Here is a 26,341-nt window from a genome sequence, read left to right on the forward strand (position 1 = left end):
TATTATTATTATTATTATTATTATTATTATTATTCGTTAATTCCTCTGACACAGTGATTGGGTGTGTTCTGTCCTGAATTCATCATAGGCAGGGCCTCATCCTCACAGACGCACAGGTCACCTATAGGCATCAACTCGAAAGACCTGCACCAGGCATTCCCTACTGTATGCCATTATGTTATTATTATTTAACTGAGAAAAAAAAACCCAGCAAAGTTATAAGACAAGAAAATAAAGCAGGAGCCACTAGAAATACTTTGAGAAGCAGTCAAAGTTACATCATTAAAACCAAAATATGGTAATAACAAACCACAAAGGAAAATAAAACAAGCATTGCAGTAAATAAAATACGCTCAATGGAGAGTAAAAGAAAACAGAAATGCCTACCTGACAGAGCTCCAAAAGAAGTATGGGGTAAGAAAGCAAGGACCAAAGCCAAATAAGTGACTTCTGAGTTGGAAAGAAAATCCTGGAAAGATCATGGAAATAAATTGGAAACATTACATCATGCAATGGGAAGAACCTTCTGGAGTGCAATATTATAAACTCAGAAAATAATTTAAGAAAGGAATGAATTATCAAGAAGAATGAAGATTCAAGGAGAAGAATGCTGTTAAGAAATCTTCTCCAAACATGCAAATAAAATGGAGAAACTCAGTCAATTCAACAGATCTTATAATATATACAATTTATTTTCACAGAATTAAACAGACTTTGGTAATGTCTCATACTGAAAAATGAATTATCTCATACGAGTACTTCCAACCATGCCATGCAAAAAACGGCTGAAAGTGCACCAGGAGGTAATTCTGTTTGCTAGCAACTTAACAATACATTCAACTCAGCTAGGTTTCTGGCAACAATGAGATGGGAAAGGGAAGGGACTGGGAAGTAAGTGGCTACAAAATTAATTAAGGTACAGCCCCGATATTTGCCTGCTGTGAAAATGGAAAATCATCTTCCAGAATGCCAATGATGGGGTTCAACCAACCCCAAATGCAAGCTTACAACTATGTAGGCCATAAAACTTAGCAAATTCGCTCAGTTTGAAGTGATTCATTTAATGTCATAAGACAGTAGAACAGTCAAGTCAAATTCTGTAAAACTGCTATAATTCCAATATAATGGATGTCAATATTGAAGAATATATAGTTTATATATACATACTATGGATGTACACTGAAAGAGGTAAAATGAAGCATAAGAAAATAAACACAATCACCCCAAACACCCCCTACTTTGTAAGACCAGTATTTACATAAGACAACAATGGAAGTAGTTCAGTTCTATAAAAGGCTTACCTTTCTCTAAGAATCTTTAGTCTTCAATAAGATTATATGCCACTTTTAATGTTTGTCACCATTCTGGTTCTGAGGGTCTTGACCTGGAATATTTTACATTACAATTAACATTATATTAAATATTATCTGATTGTTTTATGACCAAGATATTACATACAGTCACTCAAAATAGAATGAGCACACTCAAGGTAACTGTTTTGGCCACGTCCTGGCAGTGGATTTACATGAAATCCTTTACAGCAGTATCAGGATTATAAGTATATACATTATGAGGCTACTTTATTCGTTCCTTTAAGTTTTAAACCTGGGCTCAAGAACTAAACAAGAAAGTAAAAACGAGCCCTGAGACTTAACTTTAGTCTCCACAAATAAAAACAAATAGAAATATGTCAGAAAGAAGTGAATCAGGGAGCCATGTGTTAGCTGAGTGGGTGGAAATATCGAGTCCCAACACACATACACAATTTCATTATACTGACTCCTTGTTGCTAGAGAGATGTGGATATTCCCATACATGGATAGCATCATATTTATTATGAGTATTTTTCACTGGAGTTTTGTCATTGTGCTTGAAGACTAAACAAGAAAGGAAATAAAAATGTGGCCTTGAGACTTCCTGTCAATCTCGAAAAATAAAACAAACACAAATCAGTATCAGGTCTGCTGACCCTCCTGTTTTATGACTGCTCAAAGTTGATTGAGCACAGAAGCAGCGACAGTCTGGAAGAACACCCCATTAAGGCCACTACTTCTCAAAGATGAACACCACAATCAATCAATCAATCAATCAATCAATCAATCAATCAATCAATCAATCAATCAATCAATCAATCAATCAATCAATCAATCAATCAATCCTGATCTGCATATAGGGCAGTCGCCCAGGTGGCAGATTCCCTATCTGTTGTTTTCCTAGCCTTTTCTTAAATGATTTCAATGACATTGGAAATTTATTGAACATATCCCTTGGTAAGTTACTCCAATCCTTAACTCACCTTCCTATAAAACTAGAAACTAGAAAACAGCTAATGAGGAAACTGAATAGAGTGATGATGATGATGATGATGCTTGTTGTTTAAAGGGGCCTAACATCGAAGGTCATCGGCCCCTGAATAGAGTGAAAAAGGAAGCAAAAGAGAATTATATGAATAGCATACTTCAAGAGGGTAATGACCACAAATGGAAATGGAAAAAGCTGTATTCATATATTAGGAATCAAAAAGGAAAAGAAATCTAAATTCCTACAATGGTGGGAGAAGGGGGTTAACACTATTTGACAGATACTGAGAAAGCAAATCTATTTAGTAGGGAATTCAGAGATTCAGTAGAAGATTGTCAGGAGTTGGAAACTGTAACAGTAGATAGAGAGGGAGAGACACATAGGGAAACAAGAAGCTTGTCATTCACAAATAAAGATATTTTCAGAGAAATCCAACTGCTTCAGCAAGGAAAAGCAGCAGGAAGTGATCAAATTACAGGGGAGGTATTAAAGACAATGGGGTGGTACATAGTGCCTTATTTAAAATTTCTCTTTGACTATGTCATAAATAATAGCGTAATACCAAAGTAATGGAAGGAATCTATAATAATACCAATTTATAAAGGAAAGGGTGATAAAAGCAAACCAGAGAACTACAGACCAATCAGCCTGACCAGTGTACTGGAGAGTTTAATAGCAAAGTACATCAGAGGGATATGTGATGATAAAAATTGGTTCATGAGGATCCAGTATGGATGTAGAAAGAAATCTTCTTGTGAGGCACAACTGGTGGGATTTCAGCAGGACACATCAGATCACAATTGGATTCAGGAGGCCAGTTAGAATGCATAGCCATAGATCTTTCCAAAGCCTTTGATAGAGTGGAACATGGAATATTATTAAAGAAACTGGAGGGAATAGGATTGGACGTAAGGGTTATACGCTAAATAAGAACATTTCTAAATTCAAGATTTCAGAAAGTCAAAGTAAGAAATAATGTATCACAGGAAGATAAAGTTTGGAAGGGAATTGCACAGGGGAGTATAATCGGTCCGTAACTTTTCTTAATATACGCAAATGATTTAGGGAGCAATATACGTATACGTATAGCAGGTAGCAGGTAGGGACCCTCTTCGGAGGCAGCCCTACCCAGGGAGTGGTGCCCCTGCCTATGAGAGTCCCAGAGCACACTGACCCGGTGTGTAACATCTGGTATGTCTCCCAGCTCAGGGTTACGAGTGAAGACCTCAACGGCATCTACGGCGGAGAAGGTGGACTTCGGCACAGCGGAGATGGCGGAAGGGGCATACCCATAGCGTCTGTACTCCAGAGGAGCGGCTACGAAAGGCGTCTGTCTCCATGTTAGGGGCGGCCTAATTTTGAACCTGGCAGTAGGTATAAAATGCCTTTGGGTGTGGCGAGCCCATCGTAACAACAGCCTATATGGACAAAGCAGATATGGTGCCTCGGAAAAGGTTAGGGTGTCCCCTGCTAAAAGCGACGCGCAGCTCTTCAGGTGCTGGGGGAACTGTGAAAAATGGGCAACCAGCACCAAACTACATCAAAATTGCAACAGTAAATGTACTGACACTGACAGGAATGACAGAAGAACTGGTTGACTTCATGATAGAAAAAGATATAGCCATACTTGGACTGTGCGAGACCAAGAAGAGGGGTACAGGGGAGATCCCTCTGAGAGAAGGATACAGGCTGTATTACAGCGGAGGACCTGAAGCAAAAAATGGAGTGACCATCATACTTAGAAGAGAAATCCAAGAATATGTGCAATATACAAAGTACGTCAGCGATAGGATGATGATGATGATGATGATGATGATGATGATGATGATGATGATGATGATGATGATGATGATGATGATGAGACTCCAGTTTGAAAATGGCGTGAAAGATCTATTTCAGTTGTATGCCCTACAAACTGGTTGCATAGATGAACATCTAGAGGACTTCTTAGAGGAAGTGGAGAGACAGATAGAAGATAAGGAAGTACTATTGATGGGAGATCTAAATGCACAAGTTGGAATGGAAAGACAAGGAAAGGAAGATGTTGTAGGGCCCTTTGGATATGGAAATGTAAATCCAGAAGGTGAGTTGTTGTTGGATTTTTGCATGAGGAATCAAATGATTGTTGGAAACACCTGGTTTAGGAAGAAGAACAGTCAGAAGATTACAAGGTATGGTTGGGGAGACAGACGAACAAAGACCATGATTGATTATATAATCATAGAGAAAGAACACCGGAAGAAACTTGTAGATGTAACAGCCATTCCTGAAGAAGCCTTTGGTGGAGATCATAGAGTTGTGATAGGAAAATTGAAAGTTGGAAAGATTGAAAAACCCCAATTAAGAAGAGAGAAAAGAATTCAAGTATGGAAGTTGAAGGAGAAAAGCATACAAGAAGAATTTCAAAGGGAAATAATACCCTTGGTACCCAGGACAGACGTGCGGAATGTTGAAGAGGAATGGAAAAGATTTAAGGAAGCACTGGTTGGATGTGCAGAAAAGATATGTGGTAGAACATCACGAAATGTGAAAGGCAAAGAAACACACTGGTGGAATGATAGGGTAAAGATTAAAGTGAAGGAAAAGAAAATGGCATGGAAAGCATGGAAAACATCTAAGACTGAAGAAAATAGAAGAAAATATGTGGAGGCAAAGAATTTGGCCAAGAAAGTAGTGGAGGAAGAAAAGAGGAAAAGCTGGGCCTTATTCACACAGAAATTGAGAGATGATACGCAGGGCAGCAAGAAATTACTGTATGGTATCTTAAGAAACAAAAAGAGAGATCAAGTAAACACCAGATTTGTGAAGGATGAAGGTGGCATAATTTTAACAAAGCCAGAAGAAATAGGAAATAGATGGAGAGAGTATTTTCAGAAGCTGCTGAACATAAGAACGGATGACAGTCATACAGTGGACGACCAGGAAAGGCAATTAGTTGATGAAGAAATGGATAAAGAAATTACAATGAATGAAATTGAAATGGCAGTAAGAAAGATGAAGAATGGAAAAACTGCTGAAATAGATGAAATTTCAGTGGAGATGATAAAGGCAGCTGGAGCTGTAGGCCTGCAGTGGACATATCGGGTTCTCAGGAATGTCTGGGAGAATAAGGAGGTCCCTGAGGATTGGCAAAAAGGAATAATCATCCCAATTTTCAAGAAAGGTGATAAGAAAGTTTTGAAGAACTACAGGGGAATTACTCTAATATCCCATGTTGCTAAGATAACGGAAAGGATACTGGAAAGTAGAATAAGGTTGAGGGTTGAGAATCAGATACAGGAAAATCAGTTTGGTTTCAGAAGTGGAAGGTCAACAATAGAGCCCATTTTCATTATGAGACAACTAATGGAAAAGCATTGGGAGTACGGGAATGATATGGTGATGACATTCATTGACATTGAAAAGGCATATGACAGTGTCCCCAGGACGAAAGTTTGGGACAGTCTGGTGCAAAAAGGAATTGGACAGGGATTAATAAAAATGATCATGGCATTGTACAAGGAATGTTGTAGTTGCGTGCAAACACAAGTTGGCAGGACAAGTTGATTCAAAATAACTAGTGGGCTGAGACAGGGAAGTGTTCTATCACCAATCCTGTTTACAATAGTAATGGATGACATCATGAGAACAGCAAAAGCAGCATATGGAGGAAGAGAAATGAACATGATGTTATTTTCAGATGATACTGTGATTTTGGGAGAAGACGACAGGAAGGTTCATAACAGTTGAATGTGGTGAATGGGAAGATCGAAGAATGTGGATTGAAAATACGTGTAGAAAAGAGTAAAACTCTTGTTATGACTAGAGGGAAGAAAGAAGGGAAAGATCAGATTAGACTTGCAGACAAGCCCCTGGAAGTAGTGGAAACGTTTAAATACCTGGGGAGTGAATTAATGGAGAATGCTCGACTGGATGCTGAGGTTAGTAAAAGGATTCAAGCTGGAAGTTGTTTCTATCATAGTGTAAGAAACATGTTATGGGACAAAGATGTGTCAACGGAAGCAAAGGATACTATGTACAAGATGTATTACGTACCCATAACAACTTACGGAGCAGAAACTTGGACAATGACAAAGAAGGATGAGAGTCGAATACAGGCAGCTGAAATGAAGTTCTTGAGGAGTATGATACAGAAGAGTAGAAGAGACAAAATAAGGAATGAGAAAATCCAGGAAGAAATTGGAGTGGAAAAAATGGATGATAGAATAGAGAAGAGCCGACTAAGATGGTTTGGGCACATAAAGCGGATGAGCGACGAAAGAATGCCAAGAAAGGTGATGAAAATGCAAATCCAAGGAAGGAGAGGCCATGGACGACCACGATTGAGATGGAAAGATACCATCCAACGCAGCATTATAGAAAGAAACCTTGACTGGGAGACAGTGTTGAAGGAGGAGTGGTGGAAAGACCGAAGAAAGTGGAGAGGAACCATATTTGCCCCTACCCGGCTACAGCTGGATAAAGGGAAATGATGATGATGATGAAACGTATACAATATTCGTAAAGACAATACTACTGTCTATTAAATCAATGATAGAATTTAACAAGAGAAGCAAAGCCTTGGATCACCACGAATAATGTCCGGCTCCATGGCTAAATGGTTAGCATACTGGCCTTTGATCACAGGGGTCCCGGGTTCGATTCCAGGCAGGGTCAGTAATTTTAACCATAATTGGTTAATTCCCCTAGCAAGAGGACTGGTTGTATGTGCAATCATCATCACCATTTCATCCTCATCACGACCAGCATGTCGCCTATGGGAGTCAAATCAAAAGACCTGCACCAGGTGTCTCTGGAGGCCACATGCCATTTCCATGAATGATGCATTACAATCCACTAATATAACAAGTCCAATACATTGCTCAACTATTTGTAAATAACATGTCTGATACTTACTTGGGGCATCCAAATGTGAAGGATACACCGTTAGATCTAATGTTACCACCTTACTGATGAGACATTCCCCAGCCTGAAAACAAAAGATACATGTATGCAGAATAACATTTTTTTTTTTTTTTGCTAGGGGCTTTACGTCGCACCGACACAGATAGGTCTTATGGCGACGATGGGATAGAAAAGGCCTAGGAGTTGGAAGGAAGCGGCCGTGGCCTTAATTAAGGTACAGCCCCAGCATTCGCCTGGTGTGAAAATGGGAAACCACGGAAAACCATCTTCAGGGCTGCCGACAGTGGGATTCAAACCCCCTATCTCCCAGATGCGAGCTCACAGCCGCGCGCCTCTACGCGCATGGCCAACTCGCCCGGTAATAACATTTTTAAAGAAATGGAACATATAATTCATTATACAGAGCATTTCAAAATGAATATTGTGGTTTTAAGGCTCTGTAGTACTTATTACATTGAAATTGCAATTATAAATAATATATTAAACGAAAGAGCAACTCAAACAGTGTGTTCTACAAGTGTTCGTTCCTGTGCACATGCACTGGTTCCTCTGTCTTCCGTTAGAAAGTGCTTTCATACCAGTGCGCATGCACCAGTTCCTGTGTCTAGTACCTAGTAGTAAAGATGGCGACTGGAGAACAGAAAGCTTTTTTTGTGTTTTACAGTTTGCAAGGACTGAATCTGTAGTTACAGTGCAACATGCATTCCGTATTAAGTTCCATTGTAATCCTCCAAGTGATAATAACATCCGCAGATGGTATCATAAGTTTGAAGAGACCAACTGTCCTTGCAAAGGACAGACGACCAACAAAGGAAACATGCGTTGAACGAGTGAGAAAGTCCTTCACGCGTAGCCCCAAGAAATCAATTGAGGGCTAGTCGTGAATTGATGATGATGCTTCTTGTTTAAAGGGCCTAACTTCTAGATCATCGGCCCCTAATGGTATGAAATGAGACGAAATGTATTGACAATTTTAAAAGTTCAAGATCATCCACTGACCAGAATAAAAAATGTGATGATGAAGAATGAATGGGTGGATATGAATTTAAAACAATCAGTGGATCCGACCCAGAAACTATAATAAACAATAGTATTACTGACTAATGAACTGCTTCTAAAGCACAATCCTGAACTGAGGATGCTTGTTGTCTAAAGAGGTCCAAAATCCAGGCCCCTCATAATGGTACTTATCACTAGTAAAGTAGGACCATGGTATTTGTCATGTTGCGGTACTACTCAAAAGTAGCGTAGACTCACGGTGTTCCACACATTCTGGTACTACTCACAAATATTGTACTTCGCACAGGTAACGCAGACCTATGGTGTTTCTCACATAATGGCGCCACTCATAGGCAATGCAAATCCATGGTGTTCCTCACCTAGGTGTACTAATCAGCAGCAACTGGGGAATGGGCAGGGAGGCAGGGGGCTGCGGAGTGCGTGCTGGAATGCAGACCTGAAGCAGGCAGTCACCCGCGAAGTGTCATATCGTTGGCACTCATTACCACATTACTTGTTATAGGAGGCTTGGAGTTAAACCCCGGCCCTGTTCAACCAGGTTCAGGAGAGGTAGTAAACGTGAATGTAAAGTGTATGGGATGTAAGAGGAACTTAAGATCTGGTGCTAAGTGTGATACATGTGGAACGTGGTTTTATTTCAAGTGAGGTAACATAGAGGCCCTGGACAGTGATAAGGAAAGGATGGCATGTGTAACGTTCCAGACGTTACAGTGTAATTATGTTAATTTTATTATGTGTAATTAATTCAGGAATTTAACGTCATGATATTTATTTTGGTATGTAATTGTATTATAATTCATGTTTAATCATTTGCTCACTATCATTTCATTACTTTGTAACTACGACTTGTAAACGAGGGCTGAATATTCTAATATTCACTTAGATTCTTGCGACATTTGTTTAAAATTAACTTGCAGTAGATTTCCTCTATCTTGCCACATCACCGAGGAAGTTGGAAGGACAAATTTAGACACCAAGTTCTGGGAAAGCGAGCACGTGTTCACGCGTCCTCACGAAAGCTACCGTATTTCGACCAGAATTATTCAAACGGATCAACGCCTATATTTTGAAAGGAGCGTCATGTTGCCATGGATAATGAGTGAATGGACCAATAGAAGAACAGTTGATATCTTGGTTATGGCCCGTCAACTCTAAAATCTGGAGTGGGGAGAGACATGTCATCTGATTGGACCACGTGTAGCGACCTGTAATTAGCACCAGTGTAGGTTATAAAAGGGCGTGTTGGAGCTCGTGGCTTCTTCTTATGATCTTCTACTGATCTTCTACTGGACTTCTACGAGTTATGCTACATCTTCTACGTGATAATCTACTTGATTCTTCGTCTCGATACTTAGAAATTCTGAATGAGGGGTGTATAGCCACTCTCATCAGGAAGTACGTACAGCACGGCTACAAGACCGGTTTGAACCAGTCTAAGTCAATAGATAGTTTTAATCTAGATAGAAATGAAACTTCAGAGAACATTTTCAGTAAAGTTGGAAGGATTCTTAATTGAGTATCCTCTCCATATAACCCAAGGTGGTTCTTCTAACTATGACTTAGGGCTTATCTCCAATATATGGGATAAAGCATAATAGGGAGTGTTAGTTTTGAAGTCATCTTCCAATTAGTGGTGGGTGCAATTGGCAAGGCAGGAATGGTACTTAGCTGCAGATGAAGAGATCTCAAAAACGACCGATGATGTTCCCGCTACGAGGATGGAAACTTTCCCAGGACCAGCAGAACAAGACTACATGGTGAGCAAGCGAGTTAAAGATATTGCAAGTTTTCGCGAAGTAGAGTCATTCAATTTTTTGTTAAATTCATTTTATATTTTTAATTCAGTTCTCGTTAAACCGTCGTCATTTATATTAAATATAATAAATAGTATTTTTCTTGTTCACTTTAATCAATCTGACTTAATTAGCCTTTTGATTTTTAATTCTCCTGCTTAATGATTAGTGCACTATCACCCCACCCCTGTGATAAGAGTCTGTCCAAGCTTGATTATAAATTTTATCTTTAAGTCCTCAACTTAAAGATTGGCGCCCTTTGCTTGCTTGGTTGCATTTCTCGTTTGATGATTGTTCTCCGAGAGGGGAAGTCACATAAATGCCGCTCCAACGTGTGGCGAGAAAATCATTAAGTACGGAGCAGTTAATGACAGTAACGATATCAGAATTAGTATTATGGGCAAAATTTGGATATCCACGTTTCATTAGGAGTGTTTGATTGTGGGAAGGGTCATGGCTGATCAGACGAAAGAGGAGAGGATCTTGCGCAGTGGACGGGCGATAAAAGGCAATAATGTATTGAGTTCAGAGGAAGAGTTGTGTAGTCTAGTAGAGGAAATTGAAGATAGAAGTGTAAGTAGTATGGATAGTGAAGGCAAACAGAAAGAAGTCAGTATGGAGTCAGATGATAGTAGGATGGGGGGCGAAGCAGAAGTGAACACTAACAATAAAAGTAATAATAATGATCAGTTAATGGGAATGATGCAGTTAATGTTAAGTAAGATAGAGGACAGTAAAACTGAAATAAAAAGTGAATTGGAACAAATTAAAGGTGAATTAGAACAAACTAAATCTGAGCTTAAAGGTGAATTAGAACAAACTAACACTAAAATTGAGAATATTAAATATGAACTTAAAGAACAGTTAGAGCAAACTAAAGCTGAATTAAGCAGGGAGATGAGGGAAAATAAGGAGGAAGCGAATCGGAGAATGGACGAACACAGTAGGCAGTTACGCGATCTGGTGGTAAAAAATGAACATTTTAATAAACGATTAGAGGACCAGAAAAGTGAATATGAACGGCGAGGGAAAGAGGTAGAAGAAAAGTTTGCGGGGCAGAGAAGTGAATTCCTGGAATTAATGGGGAAGGAAAACAACTCTACTAGGGAGGAAGTAATGAGGCAGGTCACTAGTATTGATAAGAGAGTTGAGACTCAAAGAGGGGAAATACGGATATTTAAAGACCACATCCAACAAGAGATTGACACTGTAAAGCTTAGAATAGAAGATGAGACCCGGGCAAGTGAAGAAAGGTTTGCGATAGCTGAAGAGAATAAGATTGAAATTAGGACATTGAAAGAGAAGCAGGTTAATTTGGAGAGAGAAATTGATAGGAGAGACAGAGATGTAGAATGCCGGATGGAGAAAGCAGAAAATCAGTTAAAACAGGTGGCAAAGGATAAACAGGTTTTCACGGGAAGGCAATGTCTAGGAAATAGCTACATTAGGGAAATTGAACTACCTAAATTTAATGGGAAACAAACGAACCCGCTAGATTTCCTTAAGATGATTGAAAAACGATTTGAAAAGCGTCTAGAGGAAGGGTCTATGGACTGGGAAGACGTTATGGAAAATATTGACCATGCTTTTGTAGGAGAAACTCGGTCTTGGTTCATGGTATATAGGCAGACGATGACGAACCTGAAAGAATTCAGAAATAAGTTTAGAGAGAAATTCTGGAATGAAGCGATACAAGCTCGGGAGAGAGAAAGGGTGGTATTTGGGAGGTACAAACAGCATGAAGGAGTTACTATGACCGAGTACTTCCTGGCACATGTCATGATTTGTCAGAACTTAGATGGTATAACCGAGGGGTCTGATGTAGTTAGACTACTTTTGAGACATTTTCCGGACAGGGTGAGAGAAGCGGCCTGCATGCAAAAAGTTGGAACTATTCAGGAGATGGAGAACCTACTAGGCAGTTTTGATGCTTTAGGTAACCTTAGGAGTAGAACGGAGAATATTCAGAACTTTAGTCATCACAACGGAATGAGACATAAAGGTAGAACACAGAATCACGAAACTCGCAATCAGTTCAGAACTCAGCAGAACAGCAGGAGTGGAGCACCGGAATATAGGACAGGAAATCCCCAACGGAGGCCAGAGCAATGTACTAATGAGTCCAACGTTAATACACAAAGGGAACCTTTAAACTAACTAGAGGCTGTAATGTTAGGTCAGAATTCCAGCCTAGTACGAAGGTAGCGAAGTGTCTTGCCATGAAAGTGTTACCATATGACCTAGATGTTAGAAACGATTTGTTGTATGAACCCGAGCAGAATAATGGAGATTCAAGTAATAAAGTAGTCAATCCCGTTGTTAAATTGAAAGTCTGGGGGGCGTGGGTTAAAGTTTTGATTGATTCTGGTAGCCAAATATCATGTATTAGTTCTCAGTGGTATGAGTCATTAGTGAAACAGGGTATTCAGTTGGAGGAAATGCCTGTAAAGTCTACTTTCATCATTACGGCTGTTGGAAAGAAGTCTAAGCAAATTTGTAAACAAGTAGTTGTTCCGATCTGTATTAATAATTTTATTAGCGTTCAGATATGTTTGGTAATTCCGCATTTGATATTTGATCTTATCTTGGGATCTGACTGGTTAACGTTAAAACTGGCTCAGTTAAATTACAATGATCTAGTGCTAAATTTGAGGTGGAATAATGAGGATATCAAGGTCAAGTTTGAGGAGGAAATTCAGAGGAAAACGGAAGTTAGTACAGTGTGGAGAATGAGAGAGGTTTCTAAAGTTAATGAAGAGGCTAGTGAGGGCCTGAAGTTGTGTCAGTTGTGGATTAATGAGGATAAAATATGTGGCTTGAAAGAAGCCGTAAGTAGAAATGAGTTAAATGAAATCCAGAAGGACAAGTTATTTGAAGTGTTGTGTGAACACGTGGAGATTTTCTCCGAGAAACCTGGTGTTACCCATCTGTATGAACATTCTTTTTCTGTGCTGGATAAGACTCCATTCAGCGGACCGCGGTATCCGATACCACACAAATATGCAAAAGCCGTAGAGGATCAAATTCAAGCTATGTTAGCAGACGATGTGATTGAATTATCAAACAGTCAATACGTTAATCCCTTAATTGTAGTGCCTAAGTCTGATGGATCAATACGTTTGTGTATTGAATGCGAGAGCGTAGTGAGAGTGTTAGGTTTGCCTGAGGAACCACCTCGTAATGCTGAATTTTACGTACGACTGGCACGGGAGAACCTGATTAAATCTGGAGATAAACGTAAAAGACAGCAGAAACGTAAGGTACTGGATAACTTTGAGGTAGGTGATATGGTTTTGGTGAGAGTTCCCATGTTGTCAAATAGTGAGGATAAGGTAACTAAGAAATTTTTTCTGTTATATCAAGGCCCTTATAATGTACATCGTAAACTAGGACCCTGTGCTTACAAGTTAGCGGATGGCGAGAGCGTAATGAATGGTTCATATAACATTAGTAGTTTACGGAGATACCTGTCGTGTGAGGTGGCTGAACCGGATTGTGAGATATAGGTCAGTAACTCGGGGAAGTTGCTACTTGTTATGTCAGACTACGAGTGGAATGAGTTTACGTCTCAATTGTGGTGGTATTTCCTAGTTGTGTTTGTAAACAAGGGAGGTGTTTGTGTGGCGGTAGACTTACGCTCGTTCATTGACGATCGATCATCTGTTTTCCGTATGTGAGGCCATGAAATTTTATATATTTGTTTTCTGAGATGTTACAGAAGGCTAATTAAAGCTGACGACGGCAAATAATTAATTTTCCCGTATGTGCATTTCTAACTTGCAATAATTTTACCGTGAGCTTAAATCACGTGTGTATTCGAGTGAAGTGTATTGCATCCTGCTTCAAGATAAAGTTGAAACATTCGAAAGAGTGATAAAAGTGTAAATTGTTTGTATCATTTGTTTTCCATGTTTCCAATGTAAAAGATTGGAAGAGAATGTGTTACTGCTATCTAGCAAAGAATGTCGGAGAAATGTGGGGAGTAAAAGGACAGATAGACACTCGGCAGAGTCTGTAATCTGAATTGTATATATATTATGTTATATTTTCTAGGATAATCTTGTTTTTTTTTTACAAAAGTGAAAAGTTGCTCATGTTGGGCATAATTTAGTGTCTAAACCTCAAGATGAACTGAAATAACAGACATTCGCAATGGTAAGCAGTCTAAGAGAGATATGGAAAGAGTGAGATATAATTAATTGTATGAAAATACTGTCGCTCGTAATGGGCAGGTAATAGAGGTATTTCAAGTCAATGTGGGAGTAAGTGTGTGAGTTCTCAACTCATGTAATATTTGTTAAGAACTCATGGGGGCGTATGTAACGTTCCAGACGTTACAGTGTAATTATGTTAATTTTATTATGTGTAATTAATTCAGGAATTTAACGTCATGATATTTATTTTGGTATGTAATTGTATTATAATTCATGTTTAATCATTTGCTCACTATCATTTCATTACTTTGTAACTACGACTTGTAAACGAGGGCTGAATATTCTAATATTCACTTAGATTCTTGCGACATTTGTTTAAAATTAACTTGCAGTAGATTTCCTCTATCTTGCCACATCACCGAGGAAGTTGGAAGGACAAATTTAGACACCAAGTTCTGGGAAAGCGAGCACGTGTTCACGCGTCCTCACGAAAGCTACCGTATTTCGACCAGAATTATTCAAACGGATCAACGCCTATATTTTGAAAGGAGCGTCATGTTGCCATGGATAATGAGTGAATGGACCAATAGAAGAACAGTTGATATCTTGGTTATGGCCCGTCAACTCTAAAATCTGGAGTGGGGAGAGACATGTCATCTGATTGGACCACGTGTAGCGACCTGTAATTAGCACCAGTGTAGGTTATAAAAGGGCGTGTTGGAGCTCGTGGCTTCTTCTTATGATCTTCTACTGATCTTCTACTGGACTTCTACGAGTTATGCTACATCTTCTACGTGATAATCTACTTGATTCTTCGTCTCGATACTTAGAAATTCTGAATGAGGGGTGTATAGCCACTCTCATCAGGAAGTACGTACAGCACGGCTACAAGACCGGTTTGAACCAGTCTAAGTCAATAGATAGTTTTAATCTAGATAGAAATGAAACTTCAGAGAACATTTTCAGTAAAGTTGGAAGGATTCTTAATTGAGTATCCTCTCCATATAACCCAAGGTGGTTCTTCTAACTATGACTTAGGGCTTATCTCCAATATATGGGATAAAGCATAATAGGGAGTGTTAGTTTTGAAGTCATCTTCCAATTAGTGGTGGGTGCAATTGGCAAGGCAGGAATGGTACTTAGCTGCAGATGAAGAGATCTCAAAAACGACCGATGATGTTCCCGCTACGAGGATGGAAACTTTCCCAGGACCAGCAGAACAAGACTACATGGTGAGCAAGCGAGTTAAAGATATTGCAAGTTTTCGCGAAGTAGAGTCATTCAATTTTTTGTTAAATTCATTTTATATTTTTAATTCAGTTCTCGTTAAACCGTCGTCATTTATATTAAATATAATAAATAGTATTTTTCTTGTTCACTTTAATCAATCTGACTTAATTAGCCTTTTGATTTTTAATTCTCCTGCTTAATGATTAGTGCACTATCACCCCACCCCTGTGATAAGAGTCTGTCCAAGCTTGATTATAAATTTTATCTTTAAGTCCTCAACTTAAAGATTGGCGCCCTTTGCTTGCTTGGTTGCATTTCTCGTTTGATGATTGTTCTCCGAGAGGGGAAGTCACACATGTAGCAAGTGTTTCATAAATAAAATGTGACTAGCGACAAAGCAAAAATTGACGAATTTCAGTGGGAATTAAATGAAGCAAATCTCATGACTGCGGAGCAACAAATAAAGTTACAGGCAGTGTATATGAGAAATATAGGCAGTCACTCATCCGTGGAGAATATTACACCTGTAAATTGTGAGGTGATAGGCGATTCTATCGTGCGGTATACAGGACAGGAAAATAAGTCAGTGAAAGCGATGTGCTTGCTGGGAATTCAAGCAGAACAGTTGAACAGGTAAACAGAGGACAAATGCAGCGGGAATGAAGAAGTAGTAATTCTCCATGTAGGAACTAAAGATTTAAAAAGGCAACGGACCGAATACATAATGGGAAACATTCATAACCTAGTGAATTCAAAAAGAAAAAGTAATTAGTAGTATATTAAGGAGACCAGATGTATCATGGAAGAAGATTGGCTGGTTGAACGAAGAGCTCCAGTGGGTGGCCGAAAGTTCTGGATCACTCTTTGTAATACCAATATAGCTGGTCCATTATTGGACATTATAAATTTTCTAGCTAACTCATTCCTGGTTGCCAGCGTTTCGCCCCAGTGTGCCAAGTTGGGCTCATCAGTTAGTAAATGCCACACCCACCAAGACGCATGGCTAGTGCATACCATGGAGGCCACTGTGTAGGTTACTTGGAGCCAGGCAGGCATCAATTTTTGAAAATGAGACAAAGTCTCTCATAGTGCATTGACACTGCTGGTGGCTCCAAGTAGCCTATGCAGTGGGCTCTACGGTATGCAATAGCTATGCATCTTGGTGGGTGTACCATTTACCAACTGATGAGCCCAACTTGACACACTGGGGCGAAACGCTGGCAACCAGGAATGAGTTAGCTGGAAAATTCATAATGTCCAATAATGGACCTACTATATTGGTATTATAAATTTACTCATTCGCAACAAATATTTCAGGTTCCCTATGGGAATCAACATCTTTATCACTCTTTGTAGATGGCAACATTTGGATCGATGACATGGACTTCAGCAGGGATGGACTTCACCTGAACCAGCAAGGAACGGTCAGACTAAGTGAACTTTTTTCGAGGGTTACTGAGTCCTTTTACTGGATGACAGCGCAGAATGGGCAGCCGAATGACGATCCACGACGGGAGAAGATTCGATGCAGCTACAGCGACAACGAATCACCAACAAGATATTGTGAGAGGCAGCGATACCGAATTGGATAAGTATCTTAGATTGTTACAGGTAAACTACGGAAGTATTGGTAATAAAATCGCAAAATTTGGAAACTTAGTTGATGACCCTGATATAATTGTGGGAACGGAAAGTTATTATCGGATAATATATTGTACCGGTTACGACCTCTACATAAGTATTTTTTGAGCATAAGTTACGTTTATTTACCACGCGTAATGTTCCGAGCGCGCCTGGTTTGTTTACCAGCGGCGAGCACCAGCTAGCGAGTGTATGACGACTGTGAGCTATGATGTAGCCACAAGGGCTAGCTAGACCGCCCGCTCGTCTCAACACGGGTTACCAGCCTTGACTGGTATTTTCTGGATTCCACGTCACTTGTTCTAGAGAGTTCGATGGAGAAAATTTTGAAATTTCTATAATAATGAGGCTAGCGAATCGAGCGATATGTCATCTTGTTTGGGATCACCTAAACGTCCCAATGCTCGAGTTTCAAGCAAATCCATCGAGGGATTCGGGAGATATTCAATCAAACCGTATTATGACGTAGACATCCCGGAATGAATAAAAGGAGGACCTACTGTAGCCTATTCACACAGTCTCAGCTGAGTAGTCAGCGGGGACACTCTTGCTGCTACTATCATCATGGAACTCTGTCATTATACAAGTGTGGGAAGACGATCCTTCCAAGTACTATAAGTGGACGCATAAGACTTCGAGTGTTGTAGAAAATTTTCTAAGTCTTCGTAACTGAACTTAGAATATTTACAAGTGTTAACTGAATGGACTTGTATTATTTACATGCCTTCGAGACTGAAACTTTTCTAAGTGTTTGGACTTGTATTATTTACGTGTCTTCGAAGCTGGAATTTTTCTAGTGTTCGTGAAATGGACTTGTATTATTTACATGGGTTCGAGACCCGAATTCTTCTAAGTGTTCACTAAATGGACTTGTATTATTTTCATGTGTTCGAGACCAGAACTTTTCTACGTGATCATTGAATGGACTTGTATTATTTCTGAGTATTCGAGATTGGAATTTTTCTAAGTGTTCGTGAAATGGACTTGTATTATTTACGTGGAATATTTGCGACTGTTGAGGATCTCATCCTTCTAATAGACAGCGATTGATTAACATTGCTAGTGATGAACTTTAACTTTCCAACGGCTCTAAACAAAGTTAGGATTTCACTTGCATTTACTCAAAGACTTGTACATTTGCCAGTGTTGGTTTAAAAGACTTATAAATTTCGTCAGTGAATTTATTTATGTGGAAGAACTTGTGTTTTTGTCAGTGGTCACTCAAAGACTTTATGAATTTCACCAGTGATTAACTTTAAATATATTCAAACTTCCAAGTGAATGGACTTGTGTTTTCATTCGAGTTTAGGCAAAGACTTGCACCTTCGCCAGTAATGAACTTTGAGTTTAACTATAATTTCACAAGAAGGGACTTGTATTTTTCGTTGCCAAAAGTTATTCAGGGAAGGGGATTTTCCTAGTGATGAACTCTAAAATTATTAATACCACTCATATCGTTTTAGGAGTGTTGGAAGTCTTGATGTACAATTATCAAGAACTCTGATTATAAGTTGATCATCCAAGGTTTTCATGGACTCAGTGCTACTAGTGACCTTGGGAACATCAATCCTCTCAGTCTCATTACCTCATAGCCTGGATCACCGGGGTTCAACCCGGGCCTCCGAGTTCGAGACATCTCTACTTGCCGTCAATCCAGACAGTCCAGCTGCCTCTGCCTGGAGTATCTGGAGTCCCTGGAATCCCTGGAGTCTTCTGGAACGTGCTTCAACCAGCTTGGCTTGGTGAGCTGGGGAACCCGAGCCATACTATTGGAATACGAGGAAGACAATCCATTTCTACTTAGAGGTGATGTGCCAATTCATGACTTATTTGAATAAACTCTTGTGCAATCAGAGTCAAAGTTTTTCTGTAGATAGGACCTACCTCCTGTACCGAGCCCTAGCTACAATTAATCCAGTTTTTTGCCCTGAGAACTATAGTCATGCTACTTTAAAATTTAATCTGAGAGTCGGGCTCTTTTACTGGTACAATATATAGGTAGGTAAGGGTTATTCTGCCCGAAGGCAGGTCCGAACCTCCGCAGAGGTGATCCTGAGCTGGGGTTTACATGCGGTAGGGTGGCCAGTTCCTTTCTGCTCCTCCATTCCCTTCCCCCCCACCAACAGTGCGTGGCAACCCATTCAACTCCTGACAACGCCCAATGTTGCTTAACTTCAGAGATCTCACGGGATCCGGTGTTGCAACACGGCTACGGCCGATGGCGATAATATATATAATTCAGAAATATTCAGGTCAAAATTTCTAACGTTTAGATGGGATAGATGGTTGAAAGGAGGGGGAATTTTCATTTGTGTTAGGTCAGGGCTAAGCAGTTTTGTTAAAATGGGTTTTCAATGACTGCAAAATAATTGGGGTGGAGGTAAATAATGCACCCAATAAACAAAATATAGTCATTAATGGAGCTTATCACCTGCCAAAATCAGGTTTAAAGACCATCACACGTCTCTCAGAATTGGCATGTGCAAATATAAGCTGCGAGAAGAGAATTATAATTGCATGGGATCTAAACATATCGTCAGTAAACTGGGCTGCGTCAACTACAGGGGGGCTATAGCAGGAAGCAGTTAACTTATTAGTGTGTAATAATGGCTTTTCCAAAGTCGTTACAAAGAACACTGGTAAACGAGCACTTTTAGATGTTTTTCTGGTCAGACCAGATGACATAGTTATATCTTGTGATGTAATTCAGGGGATTAGCGACCACAGTGCAGTGATACTCGATCTCTCTTGGGAAACTTGTATTAGGAGGCAGGTGGGAATTTCTAAGACTATTTGGTGCTATACGAGGGGAGCTCTGTAGGTTTTCAAAACTATTTGAGGTTGTGCTAAATTAATTGGTTAAAGGAGGGCAAGGGGATGGACGATATTTGGGAGAATTTCAAAAACATTTTAAATACTGGACTGAATAAATTCATTCCAAAAGAGATTATTAGGAAAAATTCAGATCCGCCATAATACACCGCGACTATTAGGAAGCTTAAAGGTAAGACTAGGAGAGCGTTCAACAGAAGAAATAATAATCAAGCGTGCAAAGCGGAGTATAGAAGTTTGGTGAAACATGTGCTAGCAGAAAAGAAAGTGGCTGAAGAGAAATCTTCTTCTTCTTTTATTACCACTTTTTCCCACACCTGTGGGGTCGCGGGTGCGAACTGTGCCGCACATGTGGATTTTGCCCTGGTTTATGGCCAGATGCCCTTCCTGACAATAAGCCTATTTGGAGGGATGTAATCACTATTGCGTGTTTCTGTGGTGGTTGGTAGTGTGGTATGTTCATAGGATATCAACTTAAGGTTTTGATCCATACTGAATTGTGTTCTCAATAATAATTATTAAATTATTATTGTAATGGTCCACCTTTTCCAATACTATAATACGCATTATTATTGAATTACATTACTAAACTAGGGACTAGTTTCAGCCTTGGCTGGCCATCTTCAGCCTTAGTGTAATACATCTAATAACCAAACAAATGTACAAACACACAATTGACATAAAAACTAATGTACAAACACACAATTAACATTAAAATCTGGGATGAACTATGCGTAAAATCTGAAAAATAAATTAGGCTCTAAATTCTTAGCATCTGGAGTATGCTCATCATCCAGACTCTTTCCTGTATTAATATTCATAGAATTGTTAGTTCCACCACTGCTAATAATTACAATTTCAATTGCAAAACGGGAACTGGTAAATGTTGATTCAATAGTCAGATCATCAATCACCAAATCTACTAGAGTGGTGTTAGCAGTATGCAAGCCACTGCAAATAACCACCAGCTGATGCAGAACTGCTAGATGGTGTTTCCACATCAAGCAACGTAAATAAATGTTCCCATAGTGCTTGTTAAAATCATGCTGAAATGCTGTTGAAAACTGTCAGGACGGCACATGATGATACGGTTAAAACTGACACATTCTTAATTTGTGGCTGGTATAAATTCGCAATTCATTGCGGTGTCAATGAATTTAACCTGAACAAATGATAGATAAAATTGAATAAAATTAATGAATAGAAGGAGAGAGAGAGAGCGTATTAGTCAAATGGAATAGGTTATATGAGACTTACCTCTCATTGCGGCATGTGGTGCATGGCGTATTGTTGTGTGCCTCATACCAACAGTTGTGAGATGGTTCATGGTGTGGGTTACTGTAGTCACGTCCTGGTTCGTGAACCAAGGGCTACGGCTGAGTGGCCTAGTAATTCGTCCTGAGAGTTGGGATACCAGTTGCTATGGAATGGGAGTGGGCATCTCGGACATATTCTGAGTCGTGGCCCTCCTTGCGCTCAGGCGGCTAGGACTATACAATCCACCAGTGGTCTATAACACGTTAGAGGAGGGATCCTCACTTTGACTATGAGTGAGTAGGGTAGCATCCTGTTTCATGAATTTACCTAGCTCAGAACATTTTAAGCAAGTCTCGGACCTATGGGAGTAACGGAGTCCCACTCCCATTTGACAGGTGAGAGACTCATTGGAAGCAACTTGGTGAACAAAATGGAATTTGATGGGGAGCTATCAATATTAATGGGGCTTATGGAAGAATTAAAGTAGAACTGGCTGAGTCAGCTAAGAGGATGCATCTGGATGTGCTAGGAGTAAGTGATATCCAGGTAAGGGGAGATAACAAGGAAGAGATAGGAGATTATGAAGTGTACTTGACGGGTGTTAGAAAGGGAACGCTGAATATGGGGTAGGGCTGCTTATCAGGAATACCACTGCAGGCAACATAGGATCTGTCAGGCACGTAAATGAGCGAATGATGTGGATAGATTTGTCAGTTGAAGGAATTAGGACAAGAATTGGCTCAGTGTATTCACTATGTGAGGGTGCAGATGAGGATGAACTTGACAAGTTTTATGAAGGATTGAGCGACATCGTGGTCAGGGTCAACAGCAAGGATAGGATAGTGCTAATGGGCGATTTCAACGCGAGAGTTGGAAATAGAACTGAAGGATACGAAAGGGTGATTGGTAAATGTGGGGAGGATATAGAAGCTAATGGGAATGGGAAGCGTTTGCTGGACTTCTGTGCTAGTATGGGTTTAGCAGTTACGAATACATTCTTCAAGCATAAGGCTATACAACGCTACAAATGGGAGGCTAGGGTTACCAGATCCGTATGAGACTACATCTTAACCGACTTCGAATTCAGGAAATCTGTTACGAATGTACGAGTTTTCTGGGGATTTTTCAATGATACAGACCACCATTTAATCTGTAGTGAACTAAGTATCTCTAGGCGTGCGGTAGAGAAAGTGAAATCTGCCTGGAAACGAATAAGAGTAGAAAATCTCCAGGACGAGGAAATTAGACAGAAGTACATGGATATGATTAGTGAGAAGTTTTGAACAGTAGACAGTAAGCAGTTTCAGGATATAGAAAGAGAATGGGTGGCATACAGGGATGCTGTATTAGAAACAGCAAGAGAATACCTAGGAACAACTGTATGTAAAGATGGGAAAAGGCAAACTTCTTAGTGGAATGATGAAGTGAGAGCAGCTTGTAAACATAAAAAGAAGGCTTATCAGAAATGGCTCCAAACAAGGGCCGAGGCAGACAGGGATTTGTACGTAGATGAAAGAAACAGAGTGAAACAAATAGTTGTTGAATCTAAAAAGAAGTCGTGGGAAGAGTTTGGGAATAACCTGGAAAGGCTAGGTCAAGCAGCTGGGAAAACTTTCTGGACAGTAATAAAGAATCTTAGGAAGGGAGGGAAAGAGGAAATGAACAGTGTTTTGAGTAATTCAGGTGAACTCATAATAAATCCTAGGGAATCACTGGAGAGGTGGAGGGAATATTTTGAACATCTTCTCAACGTAAAAGGAAATCTTCCTGGTGGTGTTGCGAACAGCCAAGCTCAGGGGGAGGAGGAAAATGATGTTGATGAAATTACGCTTGAGGAAGTGGATAGGATGGTAAATAAACTCCATTGTCATCAAGCAGCAGGAATAGATGAAATTTGACCTGAAGTCGTGAAGTATAGTGGGAAGGCAGGGATGAAATGGCTTCATAGAGTAGTAAGATTAACATGGAGTGTTGGTAAGGTACATTCAGATTGGACAAAAGCGGTAATTGCACCAATCTGTAAGCAAGGGAACAGGAAGGATTGCAACAACTATCAAGGTATTGCATTGATTACTATACCAGGCAAAGTATTCACTGACATCTTGGAAGGGAGGGTGCGATCAGTCGTTGAGAGGAAGTTGGATGAAAACCAGTGTGGTTTCAGACCACAGAGAGGCTGTCAGGATCAGATTTTCAGTATGCGCCAGGTAATTGAAAAATGCTACGAGAGGAATAGGCAGTTGTGTTTATGTTTCGTAGATCTAGAGAAAGCATATGACAGGGTACCGAGGGAAAAGATGTTCGCTATACTGGGGGACTATGGAATTAAAGGTAGATTATTAAAATCAATCAAAGGCATTTATGTTGACAATTGATCTTCAGTGAGAATTGATGGTAGAATGAGTTCTTGGTTCAGGGTACTTACAGGAGTTAGACAAGGCTGTAATCTTTCACCTTTGCTGTTTGTAGTTTACATGGATCATATGCTGAAAGGTATAAAATGGCAGGGAGGGATTCAGTTAGGTGGAAATGTAGTAAGTAGCCTGGCCTATGCTGACGACTTGGTCTTAATGGCAGACTGTGCCGAAAGCCTGCAGTCTAACATCTTGGAACTTGAAAATAGGTGCAATGAGTATGGTATGAAAATTAGCCTCTCGAAGACTAAATTGATGTCAGTAGGTAAGAAATCCAACAGAATTGAATGTCAGATTGGTGATACAAAGCTAGAACAGGTCGATAATTTCAAGTATTTAGGTTGTGTGTTTTCCCAGGATGGTAATATAGTAAGTGAGATTGAATCAAGGTGTAGTAAAGCTAATGCAGTGAGCTCGCAGTTGCGATCAGCAGTATTCTGTAAGAAGGAAGTCAGCTCCCAGACGAAACTATCTTTACATCGGTCTGTTTTCAGACCAACTTTGCTTTATGGGAGCGAAAGCTGGGTGGACTCAGGATATCTTATTCATAAATTAGAAGTAACAGACATGAAAGTAGCAAGAATGATTGCTGGTACAAACAGGTGGGAACAATGGCAGGAGGGAACTCGGAATGAGGAGATAAAGGCTAATTTAGGAATGAACTCGATGGATGAAGCTGAACGCATAAACCGGCTTCGGTGGTGGGGTCATGTGAGGCGAATGGAGGAGGATAGGTTACCTAGGAGAATAATGGACTCTGTTATGGAGGGTAAGAGAAGTAGAGGGAGACCAAGACGACGATGGTTAGACTCTGTTTCTAACGATTTAAAGATAAGAGGTATAGAACTAAATGAGGCCACAACACTAGTTGCAAATCGAGGATTGTGGCGACGTTTAGTAAATTCTCAGAGGCTTGCAGACTGAACGCTGAAAGGCATAACAGTCTATAATGATAATGTATGTATGTATGTATGTATTAAAATCAATCAAAGGCATTTATATTGACAATTGGGCTTCAGTGAGAATTGATGGTAGAATGAATTCTTAGTTCAGGGTACTTACAGGGGTGCTGAAAGGTATAAAATGGCAGGATGGGATTCAGTTAGGTGGAAATGTAGTAAGCAGTCTGGCCTATGCTGACGACTTGGTCTTAATGGCAGATTGTGCCGAAATCCTGCAGTCTAATATCTTGAAACTTGAAAAAAGGTGCAATGAGTATGGTATGATAATTAGCCTTTCAAAGACTAAATTGATGTCAGTAGGTAAGAAATTAAACAGAACTGAATGTCAGATTGGTGATACAAAGCTAGAACAGGTTGATAATCTCAAGTATTTAGGTTGTGTGTTCTTCCAGGATGGTAATATAGTAAGCGAGATTGAATCAAGTTGTAGTACAGCTAATGCAGTGAGCTCGCAGTTGCGATCAACAGTATTCTGTAAGAAGGTCAGCTCCCAGATGAAACTATCTTTACATCGGTGTGTTTTCAGATCAACTTTGCTTTTTGGGAGCGAAAGCTGGATGGACTCAGGATATCTTATTTCATAAGTAAGAAGTAACAAACATGAAAGTAGTGATAATGATTGCTGGTACAAACAGGTGGGAACAATGCCAGGAGTGTACTCAGAATGAGGTGATAAAGGCTAACTTAGGTTGTTGCTTGTTGTTTAAAGGGGCCTAACATCGAAGGTCATCGGCCACGCTAACTTAGGAATGAACTCAATGGATGAAGCTGTAAGCATAAACCAGCTTCAGTGGTGGGGTCATGTGAGGCGAATGGAGGAGGATAGGTTACCTAGGAGAATAATGGACTCTGTTATGGAGGGTAAGAGAAGTAGAGGTAGACCAAGATGACGATGGTTAGGCTCAGTTTCTAACGGTTGAAAGATAAGAGGTTTAGAACTAAATGAGGCACAGCACTAGTTGCAAATAGAGGATTGTGGCATCATTTAGTAAATTACAGAGGCTTGCAGACTGAACACTGAAAGGCAGAATAGTATATAATATGTTATAGTATTGAAAAAGGTGAACCATTACAACATTTATTTAATAATTATAATTGTGATCACAATTCAAAATGGATCAAAACCATGAAGTTTATATCCTATGATTACGTAACCAACCAGGCAAAACAGAAAGACTACTTATATTTAGGTCTTAAAGTCAAAATAGCCAAATTGGGTAAAGACATTGAATTTCTCAAACAATTTGACACCCAACTTTCTTAAATGCAAGTTTAAAAATCATCGTTCTGCTTTTCAAATTACTAAAACCCAAACTAGAACAAATAAGATTTGGCTGAGAGGGGAGATGAAATTTTTATACAAGATAAAGTCCTTCTTAAACCATAGATTATATGAGATTCACCTCAAAACTACAAGTTTACTTTCAGAAGCTAACTGGAACCTTTTTTAAGCCCAAGTTGACAATAGATTATTTATTGTATTATCAAAGAAACAACAAACCCTAGAGAAAAAGCTGCATACGTTAATGAAGTCTAAACTCAACAGTAACTACGCTAAAGAAACCGACAAAAACACTAGGCCCAATATGCCCAACCAATTTCACCCTCCGATCATAAATTTGACCAAGGTACCATTGAATCAAGACGAAAGTTCCATTTTAGCCAGGGGCCCTAAACACAACTGGCCTAATTTTAACACTCCGAACACAGCCATCACTACAACAGTAGAAGCAGAATTAACTATTAGCAAATTGATAGCACATAAACAAGATGAAGTAAGAATGGTAGTAAACAGAAAATTAAACTCCAAACCCAAAAAACAATATTAAATC

At 39.6% G+C, this 26,341-nt stretch overlaps 1 protein-coding gene across 4 annotated transcripts in view; it reads right to left on the minus strand.

Moving 5' to 3' along the window:
* LOC136864009 (structural maintenance of chromosomes protein 1A) overlaps nt 1-26,341 on the minus strand; it is a 679,773-nt gene that overhangs the window by 42,740 nt on the left and 610,692 nt on the right. For 3 of the 4 annotated variants that reach the window (XR_010859243.2, XR_010859244.2, XM_067140505.2), the window contains exons 24-25: nt 7,198-7,270; nt 1,302-1,384 (exon numbers count right to left, since the gene is read on the minus strand). Coding sequence is in view for 1 of the 4 variants with exons in the window: in XM_067140505.2 (XP_066996606.2) it covers nt 1,347-1,384; nt 7,198-7,270 (111 nt within the window). In the remaining 3 variants the exon portion in view is untranslated. Of the gene's footprint in view, nt 1-387; nt 470-1,301; nt 1,385-7,197; nt 7,271-26,341 lie in introns of all 4 variants that reach the window. The other variant, XR_010859242.2, reaches the window with a different exon arrangement.

Source organism: Anabrus simplex, chromosome 2 (genome assembly GCF_040414725.1).
Source record: "Anabrus simplex isolate iqAnaSimp1 chromosome 2, ASM4041472v1, whole genome shotgun sequence".
NCBI lineage: Eukaryota > Metazoa > Arthropoda > Insecta > Orthoptera > Tettigoniidae > Anabrus > Anabrus simplex.